Raw genomic sequence first — 14,240 nt, forward strand, 5'->3', positions numbered from 1 at the left:
GAGGGTGTGAGTGTGAGACAGATCTCTGGACTATATGTAAAACAGTTAAACATGGAAGGGCGCCCTCTGGTGTTAGATAAACCTCATCGTAAACTGTGTCTCATTTGAATCCTGCAAGGGGGGAAAGTCACATTACGGGCTTCTCAAGAAGCTCTCATGCTTGTCATCTAACATTTATTCAGGCTGAATGACTGTAATGCTTGTTGCAACTGTTAAATAAATCAACAATTGACAAACTCCAACTCAAAGTGTTTACCAGACTATTTGAACACATGCAGGTGCAAATCAAAAAGTTGGCCGATAAGCAAGGGGCAAATCATTTTCACACACTGTAAGACATGCATGTTTATTATGTGGCAACTTCAATTTTGTATTCAAAATAATCAAGTTCAGGTTAAATATTAAATGTTCCATAGCAATGAGAGTCAAACACTACAAACTTGTTCCAAAGGCAATAAGAGACAGTTGTGACGAAAGTAAACAAAGTGTTGCTACATTGTAATATTTCATCCGTTTCACAAATGAAAATACTACACGACAGTTTTGAATTTGGAAGTTTGAGCTCCAGCTGTGTAGTCCGCCACTAAAGTGTTATGTCGGTGCTTTCCTGACTTCTCCCTTCAAGACCTTTTGGGAATCAGAAAAAGCTTGATGGTCGATAGAAACCTGTGACCTCTGATATTCAGCACGAGAAGCATTTTCACGTTTAGTGCACACAATTTAGCAGTTATCCCATTGGAACGCGATAAAAAAAAAAGACAAGAAAAACAAACAGTTTTCCTACTTTGCACCGTAGATTTATTAACGCAAGTCAGTCTTTTGTACGGAGCCCAGGGAGGGACGAGGCGGGGGGAGGGGGGGGGGGCAATTTAATAAAAGTCATCACCGTTAATGGCCGCGCATAACCGGCCGTAAGTGTCCTGCTGCCTTCAAATGCAGCAGGGTTTTCATGAAGTGAAGGAGAAGCTTTTCATACTATAAAGCAGCTGATACTGTACGAATCACATTCATTCATAGATCAGTGCAGACTGATTTAGGCCCATTTACCTGCTGATTAAACCACTGTGTAATTGAAATAAATTATTTATATTTCAGATTTACCGGTAATAAGTTGTTGCAGCATGTCTGCAGCAAGCACCGACGGGTGTGTCCACTCCATAGTTGTCTTGTTTTTTACCCAAAATATTTTGCAAGGATCTCGCAAAACTATTGCAAGTCTTCCTGGACTCCGTCCTTCTGATCTTGCTCTGTTTTCTCTGATCATTTCTGTAAGCAAACTCAGGATCACCGACTGTATTCACAACTGTAAGGTAGCAGAGATCTGTGACATGGCGTTGTAAATGTAAGTGTTGTTGAAGGGCACAAACTGGTGGCTGATGATCTTGATGGCCTCTTGCGCAGCAGATCCTACAGGAACAACATTCAAAAAAAAAAGAACATATAAACATCTTGGATTTATCAGCACTGTTTAGGTGAGACATGTTGTGTCTTAGGTTCTTTCATTCCTGAAGAGAGGTAATAGATTACCTCCCACAAATGCGGCAACTGTGTGTGGCTCTGCTGCACCATATCGACAGCTGCAGAAGGGGAATAACAAAAGAAGTTCAGAATTATTTGGCACAGTCTCAATCACTCTCAGCAGTAAATCCAACACTGGCCGTGACTTACAACTCATGGATGTAATCGTCTTTGATGTTGACATTGAGGCTGTACTCCTGCAGTAGGCTGTTCACACAGAGCTTCAGTTTGCTGATGTCGTCCTCCACCTGGTAGTTATAAACTCCTGGTAAGAGAGGACATGTGGTAAAAGATGGGCGAAAAATAAACGAGACGAATGACATAACTGTGTTTCTGTAGAGTGGCATTAGGAAGAATCATCTACAGTAACTTGTAAATTCAATGGTGCTCCGTGGGATGTTCAAAGTTTTGGATATTTTTTGTTGTTCTAACCAAACCCTGATGTGTACTTCTCCAAAACTTTGTCCCTGACCTGTTTGGAGAGCTCCTTGGTTTCCATGGTGCCGCTTGCTTAGAGGTGTTTCAGACTCTGGGGCCTTTCAGAACAGCAGTATGTATTCGGAGATCATGTGACACTTAGATTGCACACAGGTGGACTTAACTTTAACTAATTATGTGACTTTAAAATTGTATTTAGGGGCATCAGAGAAGGGGGTGAATACATAGGCATGCAGCTCTTACCATTTTCTGGGGAATATATAATCACCAAGGGAGCAAGTACATTTTCAAGGTGTTGTACATCAACATTTAGACTGAGTTGTGTGGGTTCAAGTCAGTAGGTGGTTTTTTTTACATCTTGTTCAAGTGTTTAAAGAAAGATGTGTGTGAACCTCGTCTTTACCTGGGTAGCGGGAGTGCTGCTGATAGAAGCGATCGACAGAGCGAAGCATGAGGTAGAAGACCATCTCGCTGTCTGGATTGTCCATGCTTGAGGCTGAGGACACGCAGCTATCGTTAATAGGCAAATAATTTTTTGAGAAAATAGTAAATAAACAAGACAGAACAGTTTAATCAGAAAGTAAATGAATCTCCAACTTACTGATTTCATCTTTATTTACTGAATCCACACTGTATTCCTCAGCCAGAGATCTGCAGCGCACCACCCTCAGAAAGGACGAATTCTTACCTAGACACAGACGCCTACAGTTAGCAATCACGCTCCACTTGTATGCAGAGAGAGTTATCTTGAGTCCAGAGGCATACAGTGACAGCATTACAAATCTAAATCTCTCCATGTTCAGAGCAATTAAAACGTTTGAAGGCAACGCGACTGCATGATGGCGACACATGACAGACGTGGTGCTTTGAAGAGCTGCTGAATGAGTGACACTAATGCACGCATGAGGCAGTTTTGATTCACGCATCATACCAATCTGTGTACATGCATGTTTGTATGAATACACTAATTACCATGAATAATGAGATCAGGCAGTGTAATTAAAGGCTGCATCCAATGTACTGATGTACTCTGCCACTCAATATCAAATATATGCCTCTAAAATCACTCTATTGTATAAAGAGCATATTGCATTAATCTGACTGAGATCAGATTTGTGTGCATGTAAATATACCCACTGAATATAAAATGCATACTTCATAATACTTACAGAACAGTTTGATGTCCTTCTCAGAGATGCTCTCTGGTGGCTGGTGGAAAGTAAAAGTAAATTCAGCGGAACATCCATTTTAGTCAAATACATTGTGCAAGTAGCACAAGACTCACCCATAAAATGAGTATTTCAGGGCAAAATGTATCAATGCTATCATAATTAAATATTACCACGGCTGCACGCTGATTCAAAAGCAGCAACGAAGACACAAAGAACTGAAATAACAGCCAATGTTGTTGTCGGGGCACATTTTCTCTTGACCACCATTTGTTTGATGGATAGAAAGAAGCAGCTGATTCTTAGCCTTTAATTGTATAGCAGCGACAACAGTTATGTATGGTCACTGTTATTATTTTGAGTAAGCATTAATTAAGCCCTAAATTCTTAAAGATAGTTTCAGACTAACTTAAACTAACTTTATTCAGTGACTACTGAACAACGTGAACATCCTACCTTTCCAACAGACTGCAACAGACATTCTGCATGCTTAGAAACAGCTGCTGCATCCTGCATGGCCTTTTCCCTGTAACTGAAATAAAACACAAACGACGAACACCACAAACCTACATTATCAAACCACGACCCGTTAGAAAGCGAGACATAGAACCACGTCAGAGGATTTGTAGGAGTACTTTTCTGTTGCTCCACAAATCTATCTCCACAGTTAGCACCCACATGTTTCACACTCACACATTCTGAAGGCTGATGAACTTCCGAGAGTCTGCGATCATATCTGGGATGGTTCCCCGTACAGGAAGGCTTCCATTGCCTTCATTGAGAGAAAACTCCTTGACAGCACGCAGCATCACCCAGAAGGACGGAGTCTGGTCAACAAACACCAACACAATTAACTCCACGCGTCAAAAAAACATTTGTCTCAAAAACAACTTATCTGAAACGATGACATATCGATGTGTGTATTATTAATAGAAGTCAAAACCTGTGATGTGATGTTGTTACACTCCTCACTATTGAAGAGGTCTTCAACAGCACTGGGAATCTGCGGAAAACAAGAGACGTTGCTAGAGGAGTCTCACCAGAGACGGGCAAATGTTACACTGTACAAAACGGACTGAATGGGGGCGTAAAAGGTGAGATGTGTTGAATGGGACACAACCAAGAGATCCGGTACCTTGGTTGGATTCAAAGCAGTATTGACATTCTTGATGGCTTCTTCAAAGTTCTCTTCATCCTCTGGGACACCGTTCTCATTCTTCAGGATCCCTGAAGGAACACACATCACACATAAACACACGTCACACAGCCAAGTCACTGAACTTGTAGGCAAATACAATCCAGAGGTTCACAGATACCTTCTCGAATAAACTGTCTGAAGGCCTCTTTCTCCTTGTAATTCTTCGGTGGCTGACGGTTGTGCTACAATGACAAAATAGAGCGACATGTTCATGTGCAGCAACCCTTACAAATGCAGACAGGCATACATGTCAGTGATTGAGTATTTGTCAGACATCGTGGCCAAAGAAAATGTGCTGTACCTCACTGAGCCATTTCTCCAGGTGCTTGGCAACGATGATGATCCACGGTGTGTGACTGTGATCCTGCAGATGAAATAAAAGCACTATCGGTTGTGTGAAGTGTAGTTTAAACTGACCAATGTCTATAAACAAGTGAGCTGAACCTAAAGTACTCACCTTCTTGTCCATGCTGTCAAGCTCGTAGGACTGAATGTGGCTCTTGAATTCGGCAAAAGGCTGGAGCAACCTCAGGTCCTCCAAGGCATTGTCCGGATGGGATTCAATCACTGAAGAGAAAAGCATGGTCACAACACCAGGGCTAGCGTGCGCTCATGCAAGTTGCAGCAAGTAAACAGCGTAGCCCGGAGCTCGTTGTTTAATACTATGGAGTAGCCTTCCATTAAGAATCAAGCAGTCAAAACCTAGAGGAGTTTTTAAACGGCAGATCTGAGTTCATCTATGGAGTAAGGTGACCAAATAAAATATGACAAGCAGGTCCTGGCAGTTTGATTGTGTTTTGATGTTATGTTTTTGTTGTTGTGAAGGCTTTTATTGCTTCTATTCTGGTGCTTATTAGTTTTGCTTTTAGGACACAAAGATTGTTGTGAAGTTAATTTTGGTTGTTTTTATGCATCATTGGTTTTGTTGCTCATCGTTTAAGGGATTCTGTGACTGTTCAGTGTGATTGTCTGTTCTGATAAACATAATACAATAAAACGAAATAAAATGTCAATAAACATTTTTAAATCTTCTAATTTTACATGTAAACTATGAGCCACAGTGAAATGACCATGAAGCAAAAAGCGTGTATGCAGGCAGATAAGATGTCAATAATGTATGTTTACAATAATGTAAACACTCAGGACTATAGAGTGTAATTTATGACATGTTGTTCATCACAGTGACGCATTTGCATTTTCACGAGTTCATGCTCAACTGCGAAGTGAAAGCATTAATTAATTATATATTTGGGTTGTTATTAAATGTGTTATCGTTTCATAATACGAGAAGTGATTCCAAGTGAACTGCTGTTGAACTAACCCGTGTGCTCCTGCACCACCAGTCTCATGTAGCCGATCAGGCCGTAGCTTTTACAGACCAGGAAAGGTACAGAGGCACTCCACAGAACGGAGCCGAGCCTCAAACATGTGCTGTGCGGATGTCAGAGGAAACAAAATGACAAGTTAATTCGACAAAATAAAGCAAAAACAAATCAAGCCAATTTAACAGTAGAAAATGTGGCGGTGCAACAAATGTTGGACTCCTAAAGAGGACATAGTCATCGAAATAAACAGCTAATTATAAATACACAACGATTCTTAGTTTCAGGTGATTATACACCAATGAAAACAAAGACATAGATATTAAATCACCCTAAATCCTACGCACTGTTCCATTAACATCAAACCCAGCCAAAGTGCTCAAGGCTCCATCCATGACGGACGTTCTTTGAAATGACACTAAAAATTTGAATTCAGCATACTATAGGTTTCGACAGTAAAAAGTGAGAGTGAAGATGAACTATATCTCATACCTTTCTGGCAACTGGACCCCAATGACGACGGTAAACCTGTGGAAAAACTCTGGATTGTTGTCCAGAAGCTTGTTTGGACTCTGCAGAAGTAACAGAAAATACAGAGGGATCTCCGTCACTACCAGAGCAGTGACACTGATCCAATTCATTTACAGATTTACACAGCACATGAACTATTCAGAGGCTGCACGTTGGTGTGGCCCTACAGTCCAAAGACATGCAGCTTAGGTTAATTGATTACTCTAAATTGCCCGTAGGTGTGAATGTGAGCGTGAATGGTTGTCTGTCTCTGTGTCAGCCCTGCGATAGCCTGGCGACCAGGGTGTACTCTGCCTTCGCCCAATGCCAGCTGGGATCGGCTCAATTCATATACTGAAACATAACCATTGGGAAAGAAATATGTGGCATCATGTCAACACTTAAACGATACCAACCTCCTCCACAAAGTTTCCAGAGACATCACTGTTAAGTTCTTGTAGCAGCTCAGTGGCAGCCTGTGCTCTGTTCTGCAACAACAAAACTAAAAGGTCAAAAACGGCTTTATGAATAACCGAGGAGGGATTCAGATGGGAAATAGGAAAGGAAATTGTGCATCTACGTGTAGACTTGCATATGTTCCTAAAACATAAATTAAATAGCTTCAGCAAAACATACCTTTCCAATGGTGTTGTGGCAAAGGAAAAAACTGCAAGACAAGATCAAGAGGGTCAACCATGAACACACAAAATAACAACTACATTCAAGCTTAGATCAACTTAAAAAAACAAATAAGTTCTCACTTGTTTCCAACATCTTCCCCAGAAACTGTGTGTCCATCCACTATGGTGAACGCTCCAATACCTGACAAAGAGATCAATGAATTGAATCAGAAAGATGCTTTCGTCAGCACCTGCAGCATCATCACCGACAAGGAGCCACATCTGTTTTACCTGGAAGTACTAGATTCTTCAGTATTTCTGTTCCAGTCGCTGTGGCGTTGATGAGACAGACGTGTGCATTCTCCAGTGATTCTTGACCATGGTCACCCCACAGTCTGAAACACAACATGGACACGTGTTGCCACAATCCGTCCCGAACCGCTGTAAAAACACAGCAAGCCACCGAGCGAGAAGGACTTAAGCCAGCTCGTATGGAGCTTCTCTAGCATTCGACTACCATGTATTGTTACACTTGTACAACCATCAAACACAGTGGATATAGGGTTACATGATGTCAGTGACGGCTGTCATTAGACAAACTGCCATGTCTGATTCTGAACACCAAGCACAACAACAGAGCAGCACATCCTACTAGCCTTACAGCTAACGTGTTAGCTCACCGGTGCTGTATTCACCATAACGCAAATAGCAAGCTAATGCTGGCTAACGTTAGCACTCATGCCTCTTCTGGAACCTCTCAAATGAAACCCGCAGGACAGTTAGCTGAAGGAATATGAAACCTACGCTAAAGTTTATATTTACCTGAGTTGCCTGTCGTATTTCTGTTCTTTGGAGGCTTTGGTGGCTGCCATGGTATCTGTTCAATGAGTGAAGTCTACGGACGCATTTTAACTTCCTCAAAGACAGATTCGACACAAACATACCCGTGTTAAAAGCCGGCTGCGCACTTTCGACACACATTTTCACCCATATTTGGAGACTTTAACTGGCATTAAAGTAAAATAATAATGTAAATATTGTGTTAATAACAATAAAGTAACAGAAGCCCCCTTACCGGGAATTAATGTATGTACAAGTACCTGATATTGTACTGCCTCTAACGATTATTTCCATAATCAATTCATCTGGACGTTTTTTATTTAGTGAAACATTTTCTGAAGCCCACGGTGATGTCATCAAATTGCTAATTCTATCGTCAGGACACACCTAAAGATAGGCTTATTCAATGTGAGAAAAGCTGCAAATCCTCACCCTTAAAAGTTAAAACCAGAGACTTTTCGAACCATGTTTTGCTCTAAATCATAAGCCTAATGAAAATATATTTCTTAATTGACTGATCAATTAATCGCCTACAGTTGTAATCGTATCAGCGCGAGCATTGATTTAATAACAGTGCATTTGATATACAGTCAGCATGTCAGTGCTGTATATGACAATAAAATATAAATGCATTGGTTCATTGTCCAGCGTATCTTCAGAAAAAAAATGTTTGAAAAATATTTAAAGGGTACGATCAAAGATTTGAAACAGCCGCAAAAAAACAACGACGAAAAAAAGAATGTAAGTAGTATTAAAGCAGTTAATGTTCGTTTATGACCGTTACACATGTATTTGTACTTTTTGATGGTAATTTTCCCTTCTAAATTGTGTATTTATAACCCATGGTCTACATTGATGATTTTGTCTAATTAGCAGATGATGATTTTATTCTAATTTTAGTATCGAAAAAACATTATATATTGTAAACCTGACCTAATGCAACTAAGCTGTAAAACCTCCGACAAGTGTGGAATGTGTGTGTATCTGTGCGCGCGTGTGTGTGTGGGCGTAAAGGGGCGTGTTACAAAAGGGATAATTGCCATTCCCCTTCGGCCTCGACATAAACTTCATCAATAGCTGCATGGTCTGATATCCGTGACCGTATTTCACCGGCGCACCGGAGTGCAGAAGTCAGACACCGACAAGTTGGTCAGAGTTGAATCCGCTTACAGGGACGATGACAGGGAATCACTGGGGATATGGAAAAGAGGACGGTAAGATCTCACAGCATGCAGCTTTCTTTACTGCTTTCCCCATGATCCACAGTGGAGGCAATTAACCGTATATCCGACAATAACATGCATGATTACTGTTTATTTGTTGCTGGGGTGCACGCAGAGGAGCAACGCTGTTAATGCGAGATTAGCCACATGCTTAAAGGGATGCCTGCTGTTACTTTAAATTAAACTGACTTTCCAACCGATTTGCACGGGACTCTTGAGTGCGAGACATTGCATTGCATCAGTGTCATGGCCAATTCAAGACAAGTTGCTCCACTTACTGTGGCACGTTGTTTGGTGTGGAAGAGGCAGTCTCTAGTCAATTGATCACTGATTTATGTTTTATTCATGGGGTATTGATTTTTTTTCAGAATTGAACTTCACCAAGAGAGCTGAAGCTGAAGGCACACATGCAGTGCTGTGTGTACATTATCTGTAGACTGTAATAAATTATCTGTTGAGTTCTTACGGTCTTCTTTTATGATAAGGTCCTTCTGTGTGGCACAGAAACTACCCCGTTGCCCAGGGGGACCGGCAGTCTCCCATTGACGTTGTCCCTCATCAGGCTTCACATGACCCCAGTCTGGGTCCGATTGTCCTGAACTACGATCAGTGCACCTCCATCAAAATCGCCAACAATGGACACTCCGTTGTTGTGGGGTTTGAGGACTCGGATGACCGCTCGGGTGAGAAAAAGCTGGTCTTTATATGCATTTACTTAAAATTTACAGTTGACTCTTTTGGAGGAGAATGCAGAAATCCCACCTACAAACAAAACTAACTAATCAGTTCAAATGCATTCTGCTTTTAGATCTGCACAGTCTACAGAGGTCACTCTTAGGTCTAGATGTGGTGAATAAAGAAAACAACAATAAAAACAGAATTGTGAATGGTTCGTAACATCTTGGCAGAGATTATACATTTTTATGATATGAACTATGTCTATAAGAGATTTATTGACAGAGATAACGGTTCAGGGATAAGCCGGTATCTGTTGTCAGCCGCATGCAGTGGAAATCTGCGCTAGAAGTTTGCTTTCAATAAATGTAAGTTTGAAAGGTGGGATTACCTTGATTTAAAAAAAAGTGCAAACCATGTGCATAACTGACCATAATCAAAGGTTACAAATAATCCCCTGATTATGCTGCAGGGAAATGCAGCCAGCAGTTAACTCTATGAGCATCTGTCTGCTGGACAAGAGATAATAACCTCGGGTGATCTCAATGGTTATTATGACCCTATTTGCTTTTATCACTGGGTGGATCCATGTTAACCACCCCGTCATTAACATGAATGATAAGCTCAGAAATGTTGGGCTGTTTGGCTCAGTTTCCGCAGAGCAAGCAAGTAACTATCACCGAAAGTAATTAATGAAGGTGGAGACCTGTAGGAAAACTAATGCACTTCCTCAGCACTTCTGCACTGTTTAAATGAGGCGCACAAATCCCCTAAACCTGCTGTTGTCAGTTTGCCCCATGTGGCTTGGTCTGGGTCTACACATGCATATATTCACACGTGACGGTGTTCTGTGTCACTGTTCTTTGGGTAAGAAAAGGAGGATGAAATAAAATGGATACGTCTCTGTGAAGACCTACGGACAAATATTGTAATCCAAATTTTTAAAAATATATTATATTTCGAGTTTAAAGATCTGTCTCTCAATGTTAGAATAACAAACATGACGGGGTTAATTATAGTTAATGCATTTCTTTTAGGTATTATTAATGTTTGCATTTACAACATTATCACCTTTTAATACCCTATTCAACACATCAGTTATTTATAAATGGCGATCTACTCATTGCCTCATATTCAAGATGCATAATTCATTTTACTTTACAGATTTTCTTCTAACGGATCACACTGTTCTTGTGGTCATCCACATCTATATGTTAATACGGACCAGATGAGTGTTTTGCTCCTCGTTCCATTCATGCCTAGCTAATCTGACCTGGACTGGTGTGGCCTGTTTGTCAGAAGGATGTCAGCAGCATCACAATGAATAACAGTCAGATTAGACTGGCGTTCATACCCAGCAGTGCTAGCCATAGGCTCTGAACACGGTCTGTACTATTCTGATGATAGGCTGAACGTCATCATGACATATATGAAAGTTAACTGTTCATCCTTGTTGGCCAATAATCCTGAATTTAAATCTATAACCAAGCTAAAAGTAGCTTTGCCGTTGCTTTATTTAGCATAGTAGTGTCTATTTGTGTCTCCAACTAAAGCTTGTGCCACAGAGCTCTTATGATAGATGTGTTGGTAAAGCAGGCGGCCTTTCTGTCGGTGCTCATGTCTCAGATTGGGAGTTAGAATTTGAAGAAAGTATGCTGGGTTGCCAGGTTGACTCATCCTGCAGTGGTACCAAGCTCACACAGGATGCTCTGTAGCTTTTTGCTGTAAGGCATTTTGTCCAACACCCACAGACAGTGGGGGGGGGGGGGGGATACTGAACCTGTTTTCATTTTATTTCTCCCTACATCTCATCTTCTACAGTGATCCGGGGAGGCCCTCTTGACAACCCCTACAGGCTGAAACAGTTTCACTTCCACTGGGGCGGAAAGGGCTGTCATGGCTCTGAACACACTGTCGCAGGAAATAGCTACGCTTCTGAGGTCAGTGTCTGGGTCAGTGTTTTAATCACAGAATAACCCATTTTTGACTAAAGTGTAGTAAGGTATATGTGGGAACATATTTTGGTATGAAATAAAATCACCGGCTTTGATGCTTAAGATTACCATATTTTTGCATCTGTATATCAAAGGTATATATGACTTGATTTAATATATTTAACTATAAAAGCCACTTTTATTCATGTCTCTCTTTCTCTCTTCCTATTTGCCCCTCTAGCTTCATTTAGTACACTGGAATGCTGTCAAGTACAAGACGTTTGGGGAGGCGGCAACAGCTCCTGACGGCCTTGCTGTCCTCGGCATCTTTTTGGAAGTAAGATGTTTCTCTTAACTGCAGTCCCATTTTCCATCCCTGTGCCCCCTTTTCTCTACATTTTGTATTCGTGTAACAATTTCACATTTGTTTTTTAGGTCATGGCAACTTGAACAGTTGTTGTCTAGCAACTCAGTTTTTTATTTTTTATTTTTCACCGTCACCGTCACCAGTGTTTTGATGCTGCAACCTATGTTTTAGATAAGTGTCAGCTTCAACAAAAATGAAGATTTGTGATGTTTTGTAGACTATATATGTTTAAAGATTTTATATTGATTCCTTCCGCAAGTCACAAATCAAATTCAAAAGCAATGTCGTCTGTTACATAAGACAGGTGACGACCATAGATGGCTCCACATGATAACAGACGCTCTGTTCACAGTGAAGTTTAAGGTGAGCACTATACTGGATTTTATTAATTGTAATATTCTTGTGGTTTATGACCTGCTCTCGGCGTCATTTGCTGCCTTTTATAAAAGCTGTTGTCTTATTATTTCTGTTAAAGGGCAGTGTTGCAGATTTCAAAGGTTTCAACCCAAAGTGCCTCCTGCCCAGCAGCCTCCACTACTGGACCTACCTGGGATCACTGACCACACCCCCTCTGCATGAGAGCGTCATTTGGATCGTCGTGAAGGAGCCAATCGCAGTGTCGGAAAAACAGGTGTGTGTGTGTTGCAAACATATTCCTTTAATAGATGCCAGATTTTCAGCACGTAAAACACTGCAGTAGTTATTTATTATTCCAGGTCATGTGGCGCAGCCATTCATACACTGCATTAACCCCAATCCAGTAGTGGGAAACCCTTCTGGCACAAGATCTATTTCCTTACAACTAGATCTCCCACCACTGCTTAAAAGGGGATCTACAGTTCTATAAAAGTTTAAAACATCTCTTATATATAAATAAATTAGAAAAACATCAAATAGATATTCAAATCTGAATCAAGACAGTGATATGATTTTATACAAAACAGATATTATATTTTCGTAATTCCCAACTGCACATTGATGTATGTTCAACGCTTTTGAGTATTACTGATTACTTTCATATATTACGTGTAGCTAATGATCTGCACCCATGTTTCTCTAATCTTCTCTCAAAATGTGTAGTTTTTAAATATAAAAGGCAGATTCTGATTTAAATAACAGTTTATACCTGGAGACATGTACTGGTATGCTTTAGCTGTAAGTCAGTGGAGCTGAGTTGATCAGTCAGTTGTGACATCCATGTTCCCCGGCCTGCATAATGTTTGGCTATGCTCCGCTAGGCTGCAACGATCCGCTGCCTCTTTTGTTGTCGATCTAAAGTTGAGCATCAGTATGCTAGGTTTCAGTAGTTGTGGGGGAGGGGTTTACCTCTATGCTGTAGGATGTCCAGATATTTGCCAAGCATGATGCTATATTTAGAGACCAGAACAAGAGCGAGCATCATTCATGGGGGTTGCCGTGTGTAGGGTTGACTTGTTTTTAGTCACCCGTCTTTGCACTGAATTTAATCAGAGAGTTTAGGTCCAGTAACTCCAGGTTGATGACAAGTTAAGCTGACGAACCGGATGTGTGCAGCTCATGCCTTCCAGGTCCCTCTGTGAGCTGGCCCTGTGCGACTGCTCTGGATTATATTCCCACACATTTTTAACTCAAGGACTGTACATGAGGAATCGTGAGTTTTAATGACTGGCACCTCGGGTGTAGCCATGAGCGATCTGTCTGTAAACCCATGTGTGTAGCATAGCTGGGGGTGAGGCTTAAGCTAGGCAACTGGCCTAACAACCTATGACTCTGGTCTCAAGCCTTTGATCCCCTCCAGCTGATTACCCTGATGGATGGATGGCTGGATGTGTGCAGGGCTTTAATTGAGAAATGCTTGCATGGAGACGCAGCAGGGAAAAGCCCTTACATAACAGGGTATTATTTTGTTTTTAATTTCACCTCATAATGGTAGACGTAGAGCTGGAAAGGAAATGACAAAAAGAGGGTTATGTGTGGCTGGTTTAAAATGTTGAAAGGGGCATGAAGAATATATCTGATAATATTCAATGTAATGGGTAGAGACATATTGATGTATTGTTGGTTTTGGTCTTTTAATGGGAGTTGTTGACAATAACGTACACAGTCTCACCAGTGTCTGGTATGGAGCTAATGTTGTACACAGAGCCTGTTCAGCAACAGAAATTTTATTTCGTTGCAAAAATATAAGGAGACAATTCTCTTTCTGTCTCTCCAATGTAGCTGGGCAAGTTAAGAATGCTTTTGTTCACCGGAGAGGAAGAGGATCAGAGGACGCGCATGGAAAACAACTTCAGGCCTCCCCAGCTTCTCAAAGGCAGGAAAGTGCGTTCCTCCAATTAATGTGACCCCCAGAGATCTCAAGTCGTAGACAACAAAGGCTCTTTTTGACAACAGTAAATGCATTGATTTGATTGTACTTTATTACCTCATGGGTAGCTTGTCCCGAG

The 14,240-nt window shown here is 41.1% G+C and overlaps 2 protein-coding genes across 2 annotated transcripts; one reads left to right on the forward strand and one right to left on the reverse strand.

Moving 5' to 3' along the window:
• Window positions 1-772: 772 nt before the first annotated feature.
• nae1 (nedd8 activating enzyme E1 subunit 1) lies at window positions 773-7,688 on the reverse strand. Its single transcript, XM_079288386.1, has 20 exons — window positions 7,598-7,688; window positions 7,067-7,170; window positions 6,917-6,977; window positions 6,792-6,822; window positions 6,572-6,643; window positions 6,138-6,217; window positions 5,645-5,754; window positions 4,781-4,890; window positions 4,625-4,687; window positions 4,442-4,505; window positions 4,261-4,352; window positions 4,069-4,128; window positions 3,819-3,952; window positions 3,582-3,657; window positions 3,126-3,165; window positions 2,558-2,644; window positions 2,360-2,452; window positions 1,669-1,783; window positions 1,528-1,577; window positions 773-1,407 (listed from the first exon to the last, which is right to left on the reverse strand). Exons 1-20 carry the CDS (start codon window positions 7,645-7,647, stop codon window positions 1,298-1,300), a joined length of 1,602 nt encoding a protein of 533 aa, XP_079144512.1. The 5' UTR covers window positions 7,648-7,688; the 3' UTR covers window positions 773-1,297.
• Window positions 7,689-8,792: 1,104 nt separating this feature from the next.
• ca7 (carbonic anhydrase VII) lies at window positions 8,793-14,133 on the forward strand (the record flags this gene model as incomplete). Its single annotated transcript, XM_079288862.1, has 7 exons — window positions 8,793-8,829; window positions 9,324-9,521; window positions 11,335-11,453; window positions 11,689-11,784; window positions 12,115-12,177; window positions 12,290-12,445; window positions 14,014-14,133. 7 exons carry the CDS (start codon window positions 8,793-8,795, stop codon window positions 14,131-14,133), a joined length of 789 nt encoding a protein of 262 aa, XP_079144988.1.
• Window positions 14,134-14,240: the final 107 nt, after the last annotated feature.

This window comes from Melanostigma gelatinosum (assembly GCF_949748355.1).
Source record: "Melanostigma gelatinosum genome assembly, chromosome: 2".
Lineage (NCBI taxonomy): Eukaryota > Metazoa > Chordata > Actinopteri > Perciformes > Zoarcidae > Melanostigma > Melanostigma gelatinosum.